General features: G+C 42.7%; 1 protein-coding gene across 11 annotated transcripts in view; it reads right to left on the bottom strand.

Moving 5' to 3' along the window:
- Window positions 1-5,947: 5,947 nt before the first annotated feature.
- SLC24A2 (solute carrier family 24 member 2) overlaps window positions 5,948-23,393 on the bottom strand; it is a 775,567-nt gene continuing 758,121 nt past the window's right edge. For 8 of the 11 annotated variants that reach the window (XM_069239201.1, XM_069239182.1, XM_069239223.1 and 5 more), the window contains 3 exons: window positions 19,464-19,553; window positions 18,527-18,693; window positions 5,948-7,089 (listed from right to left, as the gene is read on the bottom strand). In XM_069239201.1, coding sequence (XP_069095302.1) covers window positions 6,840-7,089; window positions 18,527-18,693; window positions 19,464-19,553 — 507 coding nt within the window. In that variant the 3' untranslated portion in view covers window positions 5,948-6,839. The remainder of the gene's footprint in view (window positions 7,090-18,526; window positions 18,694-19,463; window positions 19,554-23,393) is intronic. The other 3 variants (XM_069239238.1, XM_069239247.1, XM_069239229.1) reach the window with 2 other exon arrangements.

The following is a 23,393-nucleotide window of genomic DNA, read 5'->3' as shown; positions in this document are numbered from 1 at the left end:
CAGCCACCTACACTCCTCTAGCCCTTCTATCCCCAGATTTCACACAATTCCATATTTTGGCTTTTTTTACCAGAATATTGTGATTTAAATTTTGGCCTTCGAAAATATTGTGGCCAAAATGTTGATATGCACAATAGTGTGAAGGTAATACATATTGCTAAATACATGTTCACTATACTTACTCCACATATATGTAGATTTTACAATATATAGTATATATGTTTGCAAGGTACGTAGATGTGGATTTAGGAATAGTAAATTTATACTTACCTGTATACACTTTTCTTCACACTAGAATGCTTGTTGATATTTTTGCCACAATATTTTGACAGGTTGATATTTTTATCCTCAATATTCCTTACTCCGACAAACTAGATTCCTCTCTTGTTTTCATTTTCCGCTGCATTACACCATCGTCATAAGTGTTCTCTCTTCCTTTGTATTGCTGATACTATCAGCTCCTTTCATGTTCTTTCTCCTTCCCCAACGCCTTTCGATCCCGCCTTTCTTGCCCTTCAGCTGTCCATGTGCTCTTCTGCAGTTTACAACTAGTCAATTTACCTAACCATGCTGAACCTCTGTCCTTGACTCTTATCACCGAAACATCTCTCATGAGGATTATCTGGATCATGTCTTTAACCCACTCTGTTTGGATTTGGATACTGCTCCCTGTCTGCAATATTTTATGCCCTTCGTTCAACTCTCAAGATCTGATTTGCTAAGACTTTTTGCATGTCTTTCTCCAGCGTGCACATAGTCACAAAATAAATTCTCCTCTTGATGCTGTCTATCTTTGTCTTCTCACAACTCTCATAACACTATACTTTAGTACACTAAAGAACATTAAAATCTTTATCTCAAACCTATACTACGTTTTGATATATGTACCCAAATCCCCAACACCTAACCTCAATTTCTACCAGATCCTATTCCTCTCTCGCCATCTAATGTTGTCATTTCACATCATAATTTATTGGGCACCTACAGACAACTTTATTCCCAGTTACAGTCCTTCCACAACCCCCTCCCCTCCCACCTGTTGTTTCATTTTATTTTCTTTCTCCTCTCACCCTCAGGTTTATTTACAAGTCCCTTGTGCCACCGTTGTGTCCTTTATTTTGACGCAGCGGTGGCACAAAGCAGTCCCCCACAGTGTGCCACATTTACAAACTGGCGCAATGGAACCATTGCGCCAGTTTGTAAAGCCTTGTGCCACATTATACCTGCGCCAGGTATAATGTATGTAAGGTAGGCGTTCCCCCTTTAATAGCCAAGCAGAACTGGTGCAGTGAAATCTACAAGATTTCACTGCATTGTTCTGTGCCTTCACAGCATCACTCTTTTAACACCTGCTCAGAGCAGTGGTTAAATGACACAGGGCTTTTTTGATTGGGGGCCTCCTGGCATTGCTGGAGTCATGTCATTTTTTTGACGCTACTCCAGCAATGCGTCAGTTTAGTGTCACAGATGCATCAGAATTTCTGACGCATCTGTGGACACTGCGCCATGGAGCTCTGTATAGTAAATGTAGCTTAATCATGGCATCATTAGGGGGCGCAGAGCAGCACAATAAAACTGGTGCATTAATTCCGATATGCCAGTTTCCTTAAAATGAGGCCCCCTTTTTCCTGTATTTCTGAAGAGGGCCTACCCTAGAGTTGTGCAGTCCTAGCTTCTTAATTATATCCTTTTGTTCTACCACCTCAAGCGTGCCTCTTCTGCTTATTCCTGATTTCTCACTCCTTGTTAGGCTTATTCAAAAAAGCTGTTACCCCCTTTTTTTCATTCCTTTTGTTATTCTCTGATTTAAAAAAAAACAAATTTCTTGCTCTTCATCACTTCTAATTTTCAAACTCTCCACCTTGTATGATACTCACGTCTTCCTCCTCTTCAGTTTAGTTTCCATCCTCCCCTCTGTAAGGAAACTGCCCTTCTTGCTTTCACTAAACTCCTTACTTCTTGATATCACTGCCAGTTATTCTCTCTGCACCCTTCTTGACCTGTTCTCAGACAAAAGCTCCATCTCTCTCCCTAGCAGGAACATTAATCACAAGAGGTATCTTGACATTTGAATTGCTTCCTGAAGGTTGGATGCACAAGGAACTTTTCAGCAGGTGCTTTTAAATCGCAAGTTTCATAAGTTATTGCTTAACACAGCGCCCCCCTGAGGTCAGTGCCCCCAATTCCAGTTCAGCACCTGGTGCGGCCGCACTGCTTGCACCACCCTAAAGCCGGCCCTGGATTGCCTTCACTGTGCTACAAATAGAAGCGGATCATTAACGCACCACTGCCAACTCTCTTCCCAATCAGCACAGGCAGTGACTGGCAGGAGGCAGCGGGGAAGAACAGTCAGTTCCAGGAGACTCACCAAAGAGTCACTAGCTGTAGGCAGCATATTGTCCGTGTGAAGAAAAACAATAGCTGGCAACATGCCAAATTCTCTTTTTTTAGAACACGTGAAATAAGACACGTTCATAAGCAAAATCCCTCTCGTCAGCACCTGAACCAGTAGCCAGAAAATTAAAAAAGCAAACACTATGAAGTGACAAGTCCAACCCTCACTTCAAGAGTTCCCTTCGCCATTCCGAACTACGTTACAGCCATTGTCAAACCAACCATCCACCCACAGATCTTCATGGTCTGTCTGTCCATCCATTTGTTCACCTGTCCAAACACCCATTACCCATACTTCCATCAACCTGTACTTCTGTAGTTTCTCCCTCTTTCCATCCACCTTTTCATTCATGAGTGCATCTTTCCAACCATTCATCCATTATGCAGCAAACCTTTCACTCTACAATCCATGGGACCCAACTACTAAAGCGAATGCTGTGGTGGCTGGTGATCATTGAAAGTGGTCAGGAGTAAACTCTTCCCTTAATTCCAGTGAGCAAAGCAAGTAAGTGGAACTTCTTCAAGAAAGGTTCAGGAAGGAGACCAAGGGGGTCTCTATCGAGAGCATTCTGAAACAAAGTAGGCTAACTAGTACATTTTAAAGAACAACTTCTACATAAATTTGCTAAAATGCCGTAGGCCATGAAAGGACACTTATTGATTATCCAAGTATCTTCATGGTGCAATAAGGCAAAGAAGGATGATGCTGCCCATGAGTTAACCCCATGTTTTTCAAAACGTGATGTCCAATTACTCACATCTGATGAATTACCTCCATTGCATCTGAACAAGCATTTTGTCATAGGTGCCTCTCTTATGCAATTGGTGCCACTTGATTGCCAAGAATTACCTCCAATATGCACCAGTTCCGAAGTTTGCCAGGGCCAACATTTTGTCACGATGCCCCCCTCCTCCCACATGCCATGCTTGTCGTCCCTCATGCCAAGAAATACCTCCAATATATGAGTGCCAGTATATTTCCATTTACTCTCAGTCACTCTTACTTATTCTCACTCATTCATTCTTCCTCACATTCACATTCCTCATGTGCACTCACTGTTCTAACAAATTATTTCTCCCTCACTCTTATCCATGCTCACTTCAAATGACTCTTACTGTCACTCATTCCCAAGTATTCTAATTCACTCTTACTCACTCTTATTCTCACTCAGAGACTGACTCTCACTTACACACACACTAACTCACTTTTACTCTCAGTCACTAATTCTCTCCCACTTATTCGGACTGTCAGTCACACTCACTTGCATTCACTTTCAATCTAACTCACTCATTCTCAGTCTCCCTCACTGGCTCACTAATGCTTACTCTGTTAAATTCAATCATTGTCTCTCATTCATTGCAATTGCCACTCACTTTCACTCACTTATACTCACACTTCTTCATACTTATTCTGACTCTTTCATCATCACTAACTCTCAGTCACATTCACTTACAATCACTCTTACTTTCACTAACTCTCATTTATTAACACTCATTATAAGTTACTCGGTCTGTCACTCACTCTCACTTACTTTTACTCACGCACATGATCTCTGCCATATCCACGCATTCTCTCTCTCACACACACACACACACACACACGCACTCTCTCTCTACCTTTCACACACTCTCACTCGCACACATAAACATTTGAGAACAACTGTTTTAGTACTTGGCTATCTGCCTTTGCAGGACCCATTTCAGTTCTTGGTGCTCTGTTGACCCTCAGGGCAGGCACCCAGATCCCTCCCACCTACACCAACTCTTTCCTAATTGTAAGATGAGTTGGGGACAGGTGTGGTGATTGGTGTGTAACCTCAGGTATTGCAGGGTTTAAGCCTAAACAGTTGCAGCCCACCACAGACGAGAAGGCACTAAGGCGTAGCAGGCCCCTTAGGTCAGTGCTGGGACTTTGCCAATCCTGGCCGCCTGTCAAATGGCTGGTGCAAGCCTCTTCACATGCTTGCACCTCCCGCAACACAAATGTCATTCCATGCCTCAGACTGCTGCTTGACTCTGGTTCTGGGTATGTTTTTTTATGTGTGCCAGCAATGACTAATAGCTTATTATTCACTATTAGGGTAGTAAAAAAGGGGCAGAAAAGAAGGAAGGCAGAAGCTTGATGCTCATAATGGGACCCACCCAGTAGGGGGAATGTGGCTTCATGAGTCCAGTGTTAGCACCACATACTAGCCTCTTGTGAGACACTCATATTTGTTAAAGCTTCTAACAAATGCAGAATTAAACTGCAGGATTTATCTCTGCTTTATCACCTCATGCTATTTAGTTTCAAGGAGCAATTTTAGAGCATCATCATATTTGAGACTGGATTTTTAAAAATAAAGTAATCACACTTCCTCATAATAGAACCACCGAGCACAGGAATAGGACCTTTTTGTGGCTAATTGTAGTGGGAACCAAGTGCAGCTGTTCACTTTTTCCTTTGAGTAAACAGCAGTCGCGTGACATAGAAGTATGCTATCTGAATGACATCTTCTCTGCTGGGTGATTTCTGGTACATTTACTTTTCAGCACGTGGCCATTGTCTCGAGCTAGAAAATGTCTCAGAGTTGTGTTGGCACTGAGTTCTAACCCAAAATCAGAAAGCTTCTAAACTCACAAGAAATAGTTAAAATACATTTCTCTGAAAAGAAAATGATGAACTCATCTGTAATATTCTGTAATTTCAGGTCACTCTATCTCTCTTCCTCTTTGTGGGATTATATCTCTGACCTCCTGCCACCTTCATATTTTCATCCACACTTTGTTAATCTACTCTATAGGTGGAAGGTATTGGAGTGTAGACTTCCAAAATACCTAAGTCAGTGCCAGTAAAATTGGGGAACTTAACACCCATATGGTGTAGTGTGCTACCATCGTAGAAAAGTACTTCAGCACCACACTTAGAGGTAGTAATCACTCTACAAATGCATTGATACAGTACTCTGAATTCAATTTGAGGCTGGCTTCAGAAAACATTTTAAGCTCATGCTTGACGTTTTGAAGTTTCAAACATCTATGATAAATCTTTGCTAACACAAACCTTGTATCTCGTTTATGACTTTAAATCACAGATATTTGAGGACTTCAATTGTCTTGTGTGGTATGACTGACACTGCCAGGACTGGACTGGCCATATGAAAACGCAGGGGAACCCCAGTTTGTGAGGGTGGCTATCCAGCCTGGCAAGCGGTCCAAGGAAGACGCACAACTTACTTTGTAGACACGTATATAATTCCCCCCAAACCCCCAAGTACTTCTGTAGCTGGGAAGACTCACTCGCTAGACTGACTTGGTACAATATTTGGCTGATATGAGCACATTTTCCAAGGCAGTTTTTAGCTCTCAGTTTACCACTGGGAACTGCCTTGAAAAGTAGGATGGGGTGTATGGGTGAGTCGGGGCACACTAAGAGTAATATATCCCCCCCATTGCCACTCTTGTTTGCTGCTGACTCCTGCAACTTCTCCACTCTGACGTCCTGTAGTTCTTCCCAGAAAAGTCTGATTGACATCTCACCCAGTCCCATAAACAGATATGCAGATTCTAGGAATAATTGGTGACTCAGGCGCTGATGTCTTTATTCACTTCAACATTCAGTTCCAGCAGTGCTGAACCATAGTAAGTTACCAACACAGCCTTGGTTGCCGAGGCAAGGCCCGAGTGAATTTAACAACGCGGTGACACCATTAGCATTTTAACTACCACACTTGTTCTAAGAAAGCGATTGCATTTATCAGCCAGGGGTTGCTTTCTGCGATCCAAGTAAAGATGGAGTTAGACACAACCAGAAAGCACCCTGATCTGCAGGCGCCTAGCGTGCAGATCTGTCCAACTCGTTAAGTACAGAAACGGCAAAGGAATTGATTAGGTGAAATGTCCCACCCGCCCTGTCTAGTCCCGGCTTAAGCCGCTGCATGTCTTGACTCTGTCACAGCAAATCCTAGCGAACGCACTTGCAACTTACCAAAATAAATAACCCCTGATTTTGCATTACCTCTAGGTTTTCTCTTTGCATTGTTATATATTTTTTACATATGTATATAGATATATATATTTATATGTATATATATGTTCTTTATGCATTTAGATTATAAGGAAGGTGACACACAATGGAATACACTGTAAATGTAGATTATGCAATTGCTTGTACTGTTACTAGACATGTTTCACGACTGGCGAGGAGCTATGTCCTACCATTTTATAGCGACAAATGGAAAAAAGTCAAACTTGGGGCCTGATCACATGCTTGCAGGTGATGATGCTGAATGCACCAATGCCTCGCACATGAGGTGCCACCAGTTTCCAGTGTCACTATGCTGTCCTGAACGTCTTCCGTGAACAGTGGCGTGGTGACGGTGAGAGGGTACTGCATGTCTCTCCATGGTCCTCCTTCTTTGCTTCCCTGTTTTCCAACATCTTGAGGAATGTCCACTAAATGTTTACTAAATGGACACTGGGCAACTGATAATGCGGTCCTCCAGGAGAACGCTGATCACCAGGAAAACTATATAAAGGCCGAACATTGTGAAGCCCAATAGTTTGTTCATTCTCCATTTGCAGACAGCGATTGAGATGATGACAAACAGCAGCATGATAAACAGGAGGACGATGGCACAAAACAATCCATTGCTGCTGACTGGGATCGGGCCCAGGCCGTGGAACATGGAGTACAGGAGCCACGGCAAGGGCAAGCTGGTAAAAAGAGAAGGAAAATACATTGTTCAGAAGATAGCTTTTTAATGTTTACTGTTGTACCACTGTAGACAAACACATTACTAGGAACCTGAATCATTAGTGGACGTTCTGCTCCTTCAATGCTAAGTGACTACCCTTGTTCCTGCCCTCACTTAAGAAATCCATGGACGTACACAAATTGAGTGCATGGGTGCCATTTTAAATTTGACGTACTGGAATTAGAAATTTTACAACCACCATATGCATGCAGCACTAGTAACGTTCATCAGTCAATAGGTCATATGAGAGACAGGGAGATGGCAAATTGCACCAAACCGCCTTAGAAGAATCATCAGAACTTTTGCTTATAAGGAAAAAAGTTCCTAGCCCTATACACAGGATGGTCATGGTTGGGAAGATTTAATGGAAGGTCATGATACATACAATGATGGATGGTCTGCCCCCCCTTTAGTACTCTTCCCAAAATGATCTTAGGTATGATGATAAATGCGGTAAGATTCTCTCTTTAAAATCTGAGTTCATATCTTGAGGATTGCAGGAAGAAGAGCTATGATTTGTTTTGGTTCTTTAGCAGCTTTATACACAGGTGGTGGAAAGGATGCAACACGCTTTTGATTCTCTTCCAACCATTGGTCAGTGGTTCGCAATTCTTGGGTGCAACAAAGATCTTTATGGTTAATTGATCATTCATGAGAGCTTGCTAATAGCACATCCAAAAGAGAATATGAACTCAAAGAGAACGTGGTAGTAATCAGAAAATCCTAACTGAGGTAGCCCAATTCACAAACCCCTAGGAAAACGTGGGAAATTCGCTACAATAAGTTTACTCCTAAGTTTCAGGCTTTTAAAAATTCACATTAATTTCCTGCCATACTGTTGGGAATTTGTGATTGTTCCAGACTTCCAGGAGTACTTGCATGCATAAGCATATCTGTAAAAGGAAATGCCATCGGTGTACATCTTCACATGCTGAAATGTGAAACAATTGTTGTGCTTCTTAAAGGAGAAAATATTTTCCCCATGTAAGAAAATCCCCTTCCCACACACACACCCCTTGATTTTGGGAGTGTTCACAAGATTCGTAAATCTCTGTGTGATTTGGACTCAAAAGGTTTAGTCTAATATTGCATGCATTACTTTTGTGTCTGACCCAATGTCAAATCTAGAGTGAGCTACATGGGTGGGTGTTAATCCTAAATACTAATTTCTCTCACTGGAGAATTTGCTCCTGCTTACCCTAAAATGATGCTAAGACTGAAGATTGCAACAAGAGCAAAATGTAACCATCCATCCCCTAGGAAAATCCTGCCTCAAACCTATACACTGCGAAATGTATTAGGAACAGTAAAAAATGAAATTTTATGTTTAAAACCCCTGAAAACCTTTAACACTTTAAAAGGTTGCACTTGTTTGTTAAAACTTAGTCATAGCTTTCACTATGTTTTTGCTAATAATGGCAACAATGAGCTACATAGGTGTTCATAAATCTTTATAAAATAGCAGAGTATGGCTAACTTCTGCATAGATTTAAGATATTTAAAGAAACTTGTCCTGTGTTAAACATTTTGTACAAAATTCGTTAACATGTTAGCACGCGAAAAAGGAACAAAAGATATTTAGAATTTTTTAACAAACATTCTCATCCTTTTTTTTAAAAATAATTGCTATTTTGCTTAGGCTCACTGGATTTGATTTTTTAAAGCAAAAAGTTAAAATACATAATAAAACTTTGTTTAAACTGTGATTACATTTTTACAACCAGCAAGCAAAAAAGTCTAACTTTTAAAAATGTTATAAAATGTTACAAAAGTGTTGCACGATTTGTAAGGAAACACTTGTGCATTATTTAAAAGCTTTCACACTTATTTTAGAGTTTTACAAAGTATACAATTCTTAAAGTGAATATTATAAAAAAGAATCTGAAAATTGCAGCATATTTTCATGGCTCTGGCAGGGATGCCAAGCAAAGGCTTCCCTGCGGCTCATACATAGAATTATGTTGGTACAGGCCACGGCCATTCTTCTGAATGCTGGTGAATACAAAAAAGAGGAACCTCCCTTTGTAAAACAGCTGGGGATCCTCATCTCCTTGCTTTTAGTGGAGTTGGAATTCAATAGGTTACCCCAGTGAGGATTTGAATGAATATCCCTAAAACTAAATAGTGTATTCATACTGCAAGCTCCCGCCTTTAGTTCACTGATTTAATTGTGGTCATACTTGGCTAACCAGGAGGTCAAGACCACTTAGCAGACTGTGTCAGCTGTCAGTTTGACGGGAGAGACATTGCTCTGAAATCTAAATATGTTCCAAATACCAGTAATAGGTGACCAGCTCCTCAAGAGCATAGCTGGGACACAGAGAGTATCTGGGCAACGTAGAGCAACTGATTTGGAGATATATTGGACAGCTTACCTTTTCAAAGATAGGGGGACTTGCATCAAGGCCTTGAGGGGGTTTGGTGTTATTACACCAATGGTCAGAGGAGCTTCTCTGGTCCCTGCTACACTGTATAGCTGCAGGCTAGTCTGTCCTTTCCACCGGCACATGGTCCCAGGAAAACAAGGATAAGGTATGTGAGGATTTAGGCACTACCACTTTTCCCCTTGATATCAGAGTATGCTGCTTTTGTGGAGGCCTCCATACATATGACTCGTGGAATATAGAAAAGCCCCGGTGATCCTGCCTGCTCGGGCTGTCACTTGCACGGTAAGGCAGGCCCCATAAACAACAGTGATGAGTACTACAAAAAGGCAACAAGTTGGCCAATGTAACCCACATAAAAGGTTTAGTTGCAAATATCTGGTTAGTGTTTTAGATAAGAGACAAAAGGGTTCACAGGCCCCTACACCCTGCTTGGAAGAATGGTATTGAGGCAAATCATGGGTCAGAGGATATCTAAGGGAGTCTCCAGAATGTGTAAGACAGTTGCAGCAAGAAAATATCCTTGTTCACCACTCAGCCACCACTGCTACCTTCTCACTAGTGGCTGGAAGAGGAGGTTCAAGCTCTTTTCCCCCACAATATGAAAAAGCTAGTGCAAACCTCAATTACCTGATACATGTATACAGGAGGCGCTCCTGTCAAGATCAAGCATTGGCAACATCAACAGTTCTGGGCTTAAGCGCATGCAGTGTTAGTACATTAGAGTGAGACACAGGGGAGAGAGCCAGAAAGAGCAGATAGACATAGTTATAAAGTAGTCCCTCATTCAGTTCTGTACAAGCACCAGAGTGTTGGAAGGGAACACCCAAGCAGCCAATAGCATAAGGATAGAGATCTATACTCCACTCGGCTGAGTTAAGGTGTGATTGACAAACTCTCAAGCCAATGGCTAAAAGAGGCAGTTCAAAGAAAGCCAGTGGTTGAAAGGGGTGGACCCAAACCACACTCTGCATATTGTAAGCAATAGGTCTGTTTGACAGCTGTGCTTTCAAAACCCAGACCTAGATACTGCACCTTCTCACTTGAGAGGAAGGCAGCCGTGCCATTAGAACCCCGCATGGTGCAATCTGGGAAATAAGCACCCATTTCAGCATGGCAGACCCTAGCCATCAGGCTGCTACTTTGTTTACCAAGATATAAGGCTGTGGAACAGGAAGAGGGTTAAATTGGAAGGTTGGCCCGAGGCAGAGGGTCCAATTGAAAACAAAAATGTTTGTTGGAGGAAGGAAAGAAAGGATCGTTAAATTACAGGAAAAAGCCGGGGCTTCCTTTTAATGTGTAAGCAGTACATGCACTAAAAAAGTGTTCTTATTTTCCAGATCTCCTGAGCCCTAACCTGCTGAGATTTAGAATGATTTCACATACTGACTTCTCTACCACCATGTATGACCATCCACCTCACCCAGTAAAATTAACTAACATCTCATCACCTGTCATTGCAGCGGATTCCGACCACTTCTGTAAGGTGCTTCTTTCATAATTGTGAATGAAGGTAAACATCCTTTATGCCGAATTTTTTATAACGAAGTCCTGGTTAACGAAAGCGGAACAACGCTTTCTTTAACCACGACTTCATTATTTTGTGCCTTAACCACGCATGTCCTGAACAACGAACATGCATGGTTAAGGTACAAACAAGGGAGTCGGCTGAGGAGGATGACGCAGATGACAAGGTGACGACTCAGGTAAGTGGGGGGTTTTAGGTTTTGGGGAGGGGGTGGGGGGTCAGGGGGTTTTAGGTTTTGGGGTGGGGTTGGGGGGGTGGGGCGTTTTTGGTTTTGGGGAGGGGGTGGGGGGTGGGGGGTTTTAGGTTTTAGGGTGGGGTTGGGGGGGTGGGGCGTTTTTGGTTTTGGGGAGTGGGTGGGGGGTCAGGGGGTTTTAGGTTTTGGGGTGGGGTTGGGGGGGTGGGGCGTTTTTGGTTTTGGGGAGTGGGTGGGGGGTCAGGGGGTTTTAGGTTTTAGGGTGGGGTTGGGGGAGTGGGGTGTTTTTGGTTTTGGGGAGTGGGTGGGGGGTCAGGGGGTTTTAGGTTTTGGGGTGGGGTGAGGGATGTAGGGTGAATGGTGCCTATTGCTAATGATTTTATCAGGAATGCCTTTACAACGAAATATCGTTGTTAAGGCATTCGTGGTAAAATCATTAGTAGTAAAGACGAGGTCGGTGTTCCGACCTCGTTGTTAAGGTTAGTAGTAGTTTAAGATTCGGTGTTCCGTCATATAACCGTGAATGAATTAATAACTCCCACCAATACAAGACTACACCTTCCACCGCAGCATAGGAGCGCCGCCAGCATAGGCGCAGGAAGGTATGCTTGTACAAAGCAGGGTGTGATGATACACTTTGGTACTCAGGAAAGAAAATGCTAGTTAAAATAGGGATTCGCAGGGGGTCTACTTTATGCATTGGTCTTGTGTGTGACATTAGTCCTACTATTTTGTAAGCTGGAAACAAACAGTTGTGTTTTACGTATGTTTGCAGTTTTGGTAGTGTCTAATAGCCACTGCTGAGTGTAAGCCTGTTGGTAGTTGGTAACTGTTCACGATTTAGTTAATTACTGAACAATGGTAGCAAGTTTGAGAGCTCAGTGTGCCTGAGGAGTATGGGTCCTGGTGCAGGCAAGTAAATGGACCCTGATCCCCCAAAAATGAATAGTAAAAGTGGAGTGCAGTTAACCCCCACTTTCCCAAGGGCACCAGTGCCAATGTACCTTCCAGGTTAATATTAGCTAGATCCCCTGGTCTGCGTTGCCCCCTTCGGCAGTCTTTGTTGAGAAGTTTGCAAACTTTGACTTTTGCACCCCATTCTGGTGCTGCACACCAGCGGTGAAACAAAATGATGGCCCCCCTGCAGAACTGTGGTGCGGGGGCCTGTAACACACGTCATACAGTCAGTCATAGGTCTTAGGTTGTATAGGGCTCCTAGAAGGGTTGTAGAACCCCTGTGCTGCTGTGGCTGAAGGGGCCTGTGTTACACCCCTGATGCACACCAACCAAAACTGTCACCATACTAAACAAGAGACTACATTTTCACTGGGGCCATGGACTCCTATTTACAAACAGTAGCTGGCTGCCTTAGTGCTAGTTGGAACACCCCACCCCGGACGGATGGCAGGGAAGGCGTCTCATTTGTTACCAGCCCATAGAAAACAACTCACTCTGTTGCTCCACTGCTACTGGAAAGCTAAGCAGTGCAGCACCGACTACATGACAAATGTCAAACCAATCATGTTCATGAAACAATCAAATAACAGTGCCATTATAACTCAGCTGTGAAACCCAGACACAAAGCGCTGCCTTCTCCAAGGCATTCTGTAGCACCAGATCTGCATGCAAATTATGCCATGATGCCAGACATGTGTTGCTACTTTTATTTCTGATGATGTTACTGAGATTTAGAAAGCGAATGATTGTGATCTTTTGAAAATAAAAGTGAAACCCCTGTTCAGCTTGTTTGGTGCTGTCTTCTGGAACCTGACACTGACTGCTCCACTACATCTGTTAAAACCAGGGTCCTAAACTGCTTTCACAGGCTTACATTGACCGGAAGAAACGTTTAAAATCTCATTATAATATTCCTGTTGGCTTTGTTCCCTTTTGAGTGAGTCTAAAGTTCTAAATACATTGTTCCTACTTTTTTTTGCTTTCTGTAACTCCAACATTTTCTTTTATCATACCATTTTGATATTTGTTGCCACTTTGTTTTTTTAGGACATTGATATTTGTGTGGCGGTCTCTAATTCCAGTTGGTGTATTCCTTGTCTTGCCCTTGTATTGTTCACAAGATGCTGTGCATCATTTATGGTGAAAGGCATTTTATGTTATGTTAGTAATGTTATGTTATGTTATTGGATTATGTACCAGTTCACAGGCTGTAATTAGTATGGCATGAGAAGTCAATCTCAGTATTTCTTCATGAGGAAAGATTGCCAGAGTTGCTGTGTGTAAGAAAATGCCTCCTTTTGCATGATCACCCCCAAGTTTTGGACTGATGCTGTTGGTTGTTCGACTCTGAGAGTGCACTGAGGCCTACTAATCAGAACTCAGTATGAGGGTTCTAACCCATTATAAACTGTAATGTTGAACTGGCTACCCGCATTTGGCACAAGCTGATGTACTTCTAAATCCCGAGTATGTGGTACCCAGGGTACCCAGGGCATGTAAGTTAGTGTGTCCCCCCAGGTTGCAAAAACAACAGGTTGATTGAGGGAATGCTTGAGTTAATCTCAGCCACTGGCAATCACTCAGAGCCACACCCCAATCCATCGTTTGTCACCCACAATGCCATCTCGGTTTTGGCCCAGCCATATACAAATCGGTCTTGACCCTGTTCCTAATGGGAACACTGCAGCCCAAACTGCCAGACCAGGTCCTCCCTGAACCAGAACACAGGCAACCCAGGGCCTGTTTTCCCCTTGTAATGTGGTCTTCAGCCAAGCATAGTTAGGTTCCAGTGACACAGTGAGCCCGAGACCCACATCTGGTCATGCCTTGTGCACTTAGGGCGTCAAATGCAAAATCAGGGCTGCACCACTGACTGTGCCACCCTGTGTGGAAAAAAGTACAAAAAGGCTCCCAGCCTGCCACTGTCACCTGGAAGAGCAGTTTAAAACTACTAGTTTGACTTTGCCATTTAAACCAATGGTAAAGCCCTCACTTGCGTTAAAAAATATATGTCTCCTCTAAGGAAGGCCTATTGAGCTGTAAGGCATGAAGCTGTATGTTATTAAGTAGAACATATACTTTAATATGTCCTAAGAGTAAAACTTCCAAATTGACATTTTACAGTGGAAAAGCTAGTAACCCCATTTGCAAGTACAGAGCTACAGTCTGCCATCGCAATCCTGCTAACTTCTGAATGGGACTACTAAAATAGGGATTTCAAGATCTCAAATTAATTGTAGCATTACCCTAACTTGATGCCTTGACTTGATGAGGTAAAGCAACTTTTTTGTCACTCTTTTGCTCAATTTAGTTGGTGGCCTTTGCTTCTGCTGGTCACCAGAGAGCCTTCTGCCCTCCTGGGGAATCATGTGAATGACTCCCCAGCCCTAGTACAATAGAGGCCTGCAGCAGAGGGATGTGTTACCTCCTCCTTGCTGGACCACACACAAGGTGTTGGCGCAAAAGACAAGCTTCAAAGGAGAAGCCACCTTTGGTGGGCAAATGGGGATCACACTCGAGGAGTGCTGTCCCTTTGTTCAGGTAGGGGGTCTTGCAGCGGGGAAAGAGAGGGAAAATCCCTTGCCAAACCATTCTTTTTCTGGGTGTGTAGCCCACAGGAAGCCCATCATCTAAGGTGGACTATCAAACTCCTAACATCCAAATAAGGCAAACAAGGGTTCAGACATCTTGAGAGTGTCCAGAATAATGCACTCTGGGATTGCTAAATGCCACACACAGCTGAACATCATCGCAGGGTGAGAGGGATCCTGGTAGCCCATTGGCTAGTAACTGCATCATCTCCCTAGGGCACTTCCTGGCCATAAATATGGCACCCCTGGTATGCTGCACCTCAGATCACATCTGGACTCGAGAGAGGACAAAATAACTATTCCTCTGCTGACCCCTGAACCTGACAAGCGAGGCTTCACTAACTAATGGGCTGCACCTGTTGCTCCCTGGGCTAGTGAAGAGAGGACTGTGCCTGTGGTGCTTGGCTCTTGGAAAAGTTGCTCCACAGCCCCAGATCAAGGAGCACTCCAAGGGTAAGTCGGCAGACCCCAAGTTCCAGTACCAGGGCCATAAGAGCTGAAGTAGCCTGTCCTGGCTAGTCAGTAGTCAAACGCAAGGAATCACCGATGTACCCTGACATGCAGTCAAGAAGACCATCCCTCTGGACTCAAAAGTTGCACCCATGTCTGCTGGACTCAAGTGTGTCATCAAAGTGACGATTGGTCTCCCAAGACTGACACTATCCCTCACTGAAGGAAACCACTGGCATCGGAGATCAGTAGCCCAGCCTCTGCTATGCTTCTACTAGCTCTAAGAAGAATTTGAAGGACTCAAACTCCTGTGGCCAATATTACTCCACCTTACCCATGGACCAAGGAATAATCACAGGGAAAGACCCCCATCGACCGCACAGCACATAGAGCATCTTTTAGCATCCTGTATCCTCAGCATCAGGACCAATCCATTGAAGTCAATGGCAGGTTTGATGTAAAGTGCGGAACTGGACTTCAGACTGCTTGGTGGACGAGGTAAAAATACTCCTTGCTGGCCTCCCTCAGCTCCTACCTGTCAGAATCAGTAACCCAATCCAGGTGAGAGTAGACAAACACAATTCTTTAAAACTTTTCAAAACTTTACAAACTTGATGGTTACCAGTTTGTTTACACTTTGGACTAAAAAGCAAAGATTTATGTTTTACTTGAAAATCTATATCTCCAGAACTTTTCAGTGGATCTTGCAGTCTCAAAATTCATAAAAATATAATCTATGTTTTAAAATTGGTTTCAGATTTCTTTCATGTTGTGTGACATTCTTATTTCATTGCTTGGTGCTTCTAAAGCCTTTACAGTAGTTCTGCTGTTAAATCCTTGCTGCTCGAAGCCACAGCTACCTAGGGTTGAGCAGGAGGTTTTACAAATGAGCCTGACTGGACCCAAGATGGTTTTCTGACTGTATTACATGGTGATAATGCACAACCAAACCATATAAAACACAACAATCATCACACTGTGACTGAAAAACTGGCAATGCACAATCAAGGGATGCCATTCTTACAAATCCTAGGGTGCCATTTTTACACATCTGGCAAGTTATACCACTTGCCAGATGTGGTATCAGTCTGATGGCCTTTGCTAAGGTTTGTTTATTTAAGGTTTTTGTAAAGCAGTTACCTCTGAGCTCCGATGACGAGGAAAATAATACAAATAAGAGAAAGAAGGGGAAGTAAGAGCCCAATCGGATGGGCGAGAAACCATTACAGATAGTATTCAGTTGCATCCTCTTTTCTGAACAGAGCTCCACTGAATGTAAGACTAACTAGCTTCACTTCCTCAGGTTTTCTGACCACTAGTTAGTTGGTTCAGATCTGAGGACAGGGTTAAGGGTGTTCTAAAGTTTAGGGCAGTTAGTGCCGAAATATCTGCCTCTTAAAAATAATTAGCTAATCAAATTATATAATTAAGGGTATTTTTGTTTTAATGGACCTACATGAAGGTTGCCTAGGAAATTTAATGATAGTTATAATGTGATATTGCACAGGATTTTGCATGAACTATATGTTTATTTACATTTCTTTAAAAAAGCCTCTGTAGATGTTTTTCATAATTGATTTGTGCCGCCTTCTCTGATATGTCATGCTCATGATGCACATTTTTTATAACTACATTTTTTTAATCTCTGTTTTTATGCTTTTCCATCATGGAAGTCATCAGTGAAAATATTTCATGCATATTTATTACACACTGTAATATCCAGAGTTAGAATACAAACCAAATGCAACCCTGGCAAAAATGTTCAAACCAACACCGCTTTTTCAGCTTTTTCTTTTTTTCCTCTCTCTCTCTCTCTTTCTTTCGCTTGGCTTCTTTCTAAGTTGAGAGGCCCCACTCAAATAATAAATATAGGGTCAGATGTAGGAACCGTTTTGCATGTCGCAAACTGCAAAATTCGCAGTTTACGCCATGCAAAACAGGCATCGCGATGCACATTCCCATTTTGCGAGTCAGTACCGACTCGCAAAATGGGAATGCGACTCTCAAATAGGAAGGGATGTTCCCCTTCCTGTTTGCGATTCGCACCGCAATGAAGAATTGCTTCGTGACCTCGAACGCGGTCGCAAAGCAATTCTCAGTTAGCACCCATGTGAAGTGGGTGCTAACTCATTCGCAAAAGGGAAGGGATCCCCATGGGACCCTTCCCCTTTGTGAATGTCACCAAAAATATTTTTTCCGTTCAGGCGGTGGTCCAATGGACCACTGCCTACTCTGAAAAAATTAAACCAAATGGTTTCATTTTCCCGAGTGTATTGCAACTCCTTTAAGGAAAACGGGCTGCAATACTAAAAAAAAACTGCTTTATTAAAAAAGCAGTCACAGACATGGTGGTCTGCTGTCTCCAGCAGGCCACCATCCCTGTGAGTGCAGGGAATCGCAAGGGGGTCGCAAATTGTGACCCACCTCATTAATATTAATGAGGTGGGTCTTTGCGACCCCTTTGCGATTCGCAGATGGTGTCAGGGACACCATTCTGCATATGGTTTTGCGACTCGCAAATTGCGAGTCGCAAAAACATTTCTACTTACAACTGGCCCATAATTCTTGCCAGTGTGAACCACAAAAGTCACTAAATAAACCTGTGCTTGCGCCTCTAATAGGATAGCACAAAAGCAGTCAGTCTTTCATTTAGAATAAATGTGTAAAGTATTTATGCAGTACTCCAGCACCATTAAAGTGAAAACACAACACAACAAAAATCCAAAACCAATTTAGAAAAAGAGAAGTAATTTTAGTAACTAAAATGGTGAAAATAGCACCCATAAACACAAAGCGCCATCAGTCGTTATCTGGTTACAGTGGAGTGGGGTAAAGTCACAAAAAGTAGCCTGTAATGGTTCCACCTCCCAGGCAAATGCCAGTAATATAAATGGAAAATCCAACCTTAACGATATCGAAAAATGGTATTGCATAGGTGAAAGTTCTGGTGAATTTACCATATGCAATCATTTAAACTACGAAGACAATCTGGAGCTGAGTTAGAGTTAGGTCTTAATGAAAAATCTTCAAATCAATAGTGGAAATGGTAAATCCTCTTCTGAATAATTCTCTGATGGCGGAGAACACTCCTGCTTAAGATTAAGCTTTCTCCAACAAATGGGGATTTTTAGTTACAACCCAACCCTAAATCAAGCTCTCTGTTTGTTTAATTTTGAATTAGAAAACTTCTGAGATGACCACCATCTCGTTCGCAGAGGAAATGAACATTGATCGCGTCATATGCTTTGTGGCAAAGACCTGTCAACCAGAGTCTCTCTTCAGTTTCTACTCACCCCACTGTAATGTCGAAAATGTTGCTTCCGACTGAACTGGATACGGCCATGTCGCCTAGTCCTTTCCGAGCTACAATAACACTGGTGATGAGGTCTGGGATGGAGGTGCCGGCAGCTAAAATAGTCAACCCCATGATCTCCTCTGTAATTCCGACAGTCTCGCCTACCTACAGGCCACAGAAAAAGACAATGAAAGTTAAGTAAATGTACCATGGATAGAGGATGAGAACAGTACATGAATATATTGTTCTGGTGTTATTATACGCCCCTAATGCATTATTTAAAACATTTTGGGAACTATTGAGATTGACAGCGCTTCACAGGCATCAGTAAAAAAGGAAATGACTATCGTTCCACTCAATTGCTGAACAGCAATCCGTATTTGAGTTTTACGCGGCCCTTAATCTGCAAATAAATCGACTGTCTGTTAGTAATAAACAGGCTCCAGTGAAAGAAAAAGTCCACGAAAATGCATACAAGACACTACTCAGAGAATCCATAGCCTATTAATGATTTTGAGTTGCAAACGTAAGGAAGCTGAGCGACTTTAGGGAAAGGTTAACCCCCGAACCAAAATGGGACCAAATCTTATTTTAATCATTTGTGTACATTGCAAAATGCTGGATGGACAGAAAGTATTAACTTTTAACTTGAACCATTGTCGATGTTTACCTCATGGTTAATGAGCTGCCTTGCTCAGCAGTCTGAGAAGCATATATTTTGACAGAGCGCCGTCATTTGTGTCTAAAACTCAGCTTTTAACTGTATGCAGTACCTAAAAGGACCGATAGATGGGAGGATGCAACCACGCAAACTTTAACCGCAAACTCGCAGAGCAGAGACTGTGGCATATACAACTACTAAGCACAAAGTAAACAGGATAAAACGGACAGGAGAGTCACGGATAAACTAACAAACAATCTATTCGTTGTCTTACCTGATGAGCCCACCAGACCATTAAATAAGAGAATATTGCTATCCATGAGATGGATCCAAAAAATGTTATAGGGAAAAACTTTCTGGAGGACTGGAAGAGAAATAAGCAGAGGAATAAAGATGTTAAGCTAGAAGAGAAGAAAGATTAAGAGCAGTGTTCTGTAAGGAGGTTAATGAGGAAACATGCAAATTCAATTTGGGATGCAAATTGAGGCGGAGGTGGGGTACCCAAAAAGTGTATAGTGGCATGACAAATTCAAATCGAAAGCTGAAAGAGGAAGTATTTGCAGATTCAATCAAGCAAAGTGGATTAAATGTTGACAGGACTGAACACAAAAGTGGAAAAAATGAACACCTGTTCAGGAGATGTCCTGTCCTGCACAACTTGATGTTCCATCACAATCAGAAATTACTGAACCAGTGGTACACGGTGTGGTAACACACAAACAATATTAATAAAAAACACCATCACATATACTTGTAGCCCTCTCCCACCCATGCAAAAGGGGGCACACCCTCCAGAATCAGATGCTTGACATAATACAGAAGGGCCCTTTCTTTCTTTAATACAAAATAGTGCGCGCTACACTGAGGGCTCCGGATTTTGTATAACAGCAACAAGTCTGTCGCTGCTGCCATGACGTCTACTAGTCAGAAGAGCAGGCACAGGCAGACTCCTGGGCTATGTCTTTTTTGTTTATGCAAAGCAACCCCAGAATCAGTAAGGCACACACTACATCACCATTCTCAGACTGATGTGGGGCACATAGCAAATTAGGAAAAAAAGTAATTTGTACGAGTAATTGAGTCTCAAGGCAGGTTCGGAACATCGATTGATAGGAAATGGCCAAGACACTTTGCAACAGTGCAAACACAGGCCAACTCATGAATATTAATTATCAAGGAGTCTCTATTGCTCCATACATTCCACAACCAATAGATGCCTATTCGTGGTCAAAAGATTTTCCTGTGCTGAGAAGGAAACGCAGATGCTGCATCTGGATTTGACTAAAAGATGTCTGTGCTATTAGGCTGCTGTTGGGTAACTCTGTCAGGTGAAGCAAATATTTAGTTAATAGCATTCCAAAAAGTATACCCGTAGAATCAAATTAGTCCTGTCAGGAAAAAAAGATAGCAGTTTGCCTAGGTGAAGCCCACTTGGCCCCTTTACAACAGTGTATACATATCCGGCTCATGAATATTAATGGAGAGTGCAGAAGCGTCATATATTGCACATCTAATAGATAGCTTATCATTGACAAACGCTGTGTCGGAGGAGAAGAGTCAGACATAGGCTTTTAGATTTGGATTGTAATTGCTGTGATTGAATATTAGATACACCTTTGTAGCAATGTCACAGGAGAGATTCTGGGCTGTACATTGAATGGCAGTGAGCCCCCCCCCTTATCGTGATTTGTTAAGGTGAAACTATTGCATCGCCCATTGCTTCAGCTGAGAAATGTGGCTGCAGACCTAACTTTATTGCAAGACAGGAGGCTCGTGGTATGCAGTCTCTCTTCCTGCAGTTTTTTTACATTAGAAATTTTAAAATACACTACATTTCCCTACACGCCTGCTTCCCTGGAGAGGAAGCTTCAATGGGGAGGAAATGCACGAAATACAATAAATAGTGGCAGTCTGTAGCCCACATCCTCTTTCCTTGCTGCTTGAGTGAACTACACGTGGTACCTAAGCGCTATCTTGCTGGGATGTAGCACACGTTGGTCATTTGTTTACTTGTAAGTTTGTTCAGATTATATGGCTGAGGCAAGCGCGGTATGTTTAAATCCCCGTTTGGTTGCCAAGTGGTTGGTTCTGCTGCTGGCGGCCCAGAGGCTGAGCACTGCGTGTGCCTGAAATGCGCGGAAGTAAAGAAACACAGGAGGATGAGGTATTCAAAAGAAACAGCGGTGATATTGTGGATCATTCTGTAGCCAACTTAATACAGTAGGTAGTACCCCCCTCTTTTAAAAATGTGGCTACCGATATTGGTGATTCAGTAGCGACTGCAATAATAAGTACCTTGTCTGTGCCTCCTGGGGACAAAAAAAAATAATGTAGAATATGCATATGCTGAATACCGTCATGGGTTTGAATATGATATAGATGGTGGTGGTTCCCTTCTGCATTGTGAAAAAGACGTAAGTCTCAGTGGCATGGTCAGAATATGGTTACATTCGGTCCAAACAAGAGGCCATACGCTGAGTTGATGGATCAGTACTTTGATGAATTATATGATGCACATTACACAGATTTTTTTTTCTTTCTAATGTCAGGAACTCATGCTTTGGTTCACACACATTACACAGATGATGAGGCCACTAATGCCTCTAAGAAAGTAAAATCGGTTGACAAGCCACGAATGGTAATTTTGCCAAAGAAGGCAACGCCATGTTTGACCCAGGGTTGTTTCACCACTCGAATACCTCTGAGCGGTTGCCCCGCCTTCAGTGGATGGTTACATCAAGGCCAGCATCAGAGATCCCACTGGCTGGGTCACTAGGTCTAAATGAGGTCATTATAACAGATTGAGCGGCTGTAACCGCAGTCTTAGACGCTAACACATTCATCCTTTTAAGTAGAGGGCTTAACGATCTCCGATGGGGTGTGGATAGAGCCCAGCTACTGAACCAGGACAAAGCGTTGGACAACTTGGGTTGTTAGCAAGAATTTGGTGCCTGGATAAGCAGGCATAAAACATATGTGAACCTCTGGACTCGGAGGTAGTTTCTAGGAGGGCCATAAGGGAAGTATGCTTTTTGGGGAAAGCAAACGCTGATTTGTATATGAATGGCATAAAGGACTCCAACTGAGGATAGATTCAAATATGTGGAAACTTGTTGGTTCTGAGGTTGGACTGAATAACAAGTGATCTATATGTGGCAATTACGTCATTAAGGAGATTGGACGTTGGGCACAAGCTTTTGTTTCACTGGACAAGGCTCACTCTTCACTGATGATGGTGTTTGGTCAGGTCTCTCCCACAGCTGGCGGATACAGGGGTCACATCGCTGGTTGTATCACCTACTGCAGACCCTACTTCAACCACCTGCAGTACAGATAAGCCTTACAAAGAAGGGGAGGATGCCTTGACCTCAAAGAGGACAACTAAGGGGAAGGGGAGTTAAAGGTAAGAGTTCTCTCCTCCCCCCATGTGAAAGTGGGGGGCAGGTTAGCCCTCTGTGTACAAAATTAGGAGATAATTTCAAGTGAACCTTGGTTTCGTCAGACAGTCCGGGGCTTCCCAATAGAAATGTATGCCACACCAGTGCAGACCAGGTTTCCTATTTGGATAGAGCTCTCTCTGGAGGGAGTAGATTTATTTTCACTTACGGTACAGGATTTCCACCAGAAAGGGGCAATAGAACCGTTTGGTTCAGCCCAGATGGTTTGTAAGTAATATATTTTTGTTTCCAAAGAAGGACAACACGTTTTTGTAGGGGATAAATCTAAAAGATCTCAACCAATTTGTTCTTTATCAACATTTCAAAACAGAGATGGGTATCGTTTTCAAACATATTCTTCTCCCAGGGAACTGGATTATGTGCTTAAATTTAAAAGATGCTTTTCTAACTATGCCAATATTTCACAGTCACAGAAAATATCTGCAGTGCTTGTGTATGTGTACAAGTCCCTACTATCTAATCTCTCTGCCACTCCTGGGTGTTTCACCAAGCTGTTAAAACAATTAAGGACAGCTCCCCGGTCTTGGGGGCTGAGGGTGTTGGTACACATAGACTCTATGATATTAATGGGTTAAGAAAACAACCTCTTGCTGGGGCAAGTACAGGTGGTAATAGAATTGATTCAAACATTGGGTTTCATCATAAATGTCGAGACGTTTGACATGCAGCTCTCAAAAAGGATGGCTTCCTGCAGTTCCACTAGATTCACACAGAGATGTTCTCTTACTTCCAGGTTCAAATTTGAA

Source organism: Pleurodeles waltl, chromosome 1_2, assembly GCF_031143425.1.
Source record: "Pleurodeles waltl isolate 20211129_DDA chromosome 1_2, aPleWal1.hap1.20221129, whole genome shotgun sequence".
In the NCBI taxonomy this organism is placed as follows: domain Eukaryota; kingdom Metazoa; phylum Chordata; class Amphibia; order Caudata; family Salamandridae; genus Pleurodeles; species Pleurodeles waltl.
This window is presented reverse-complemented; position numbering and strand designations above follow the sequence as displayed.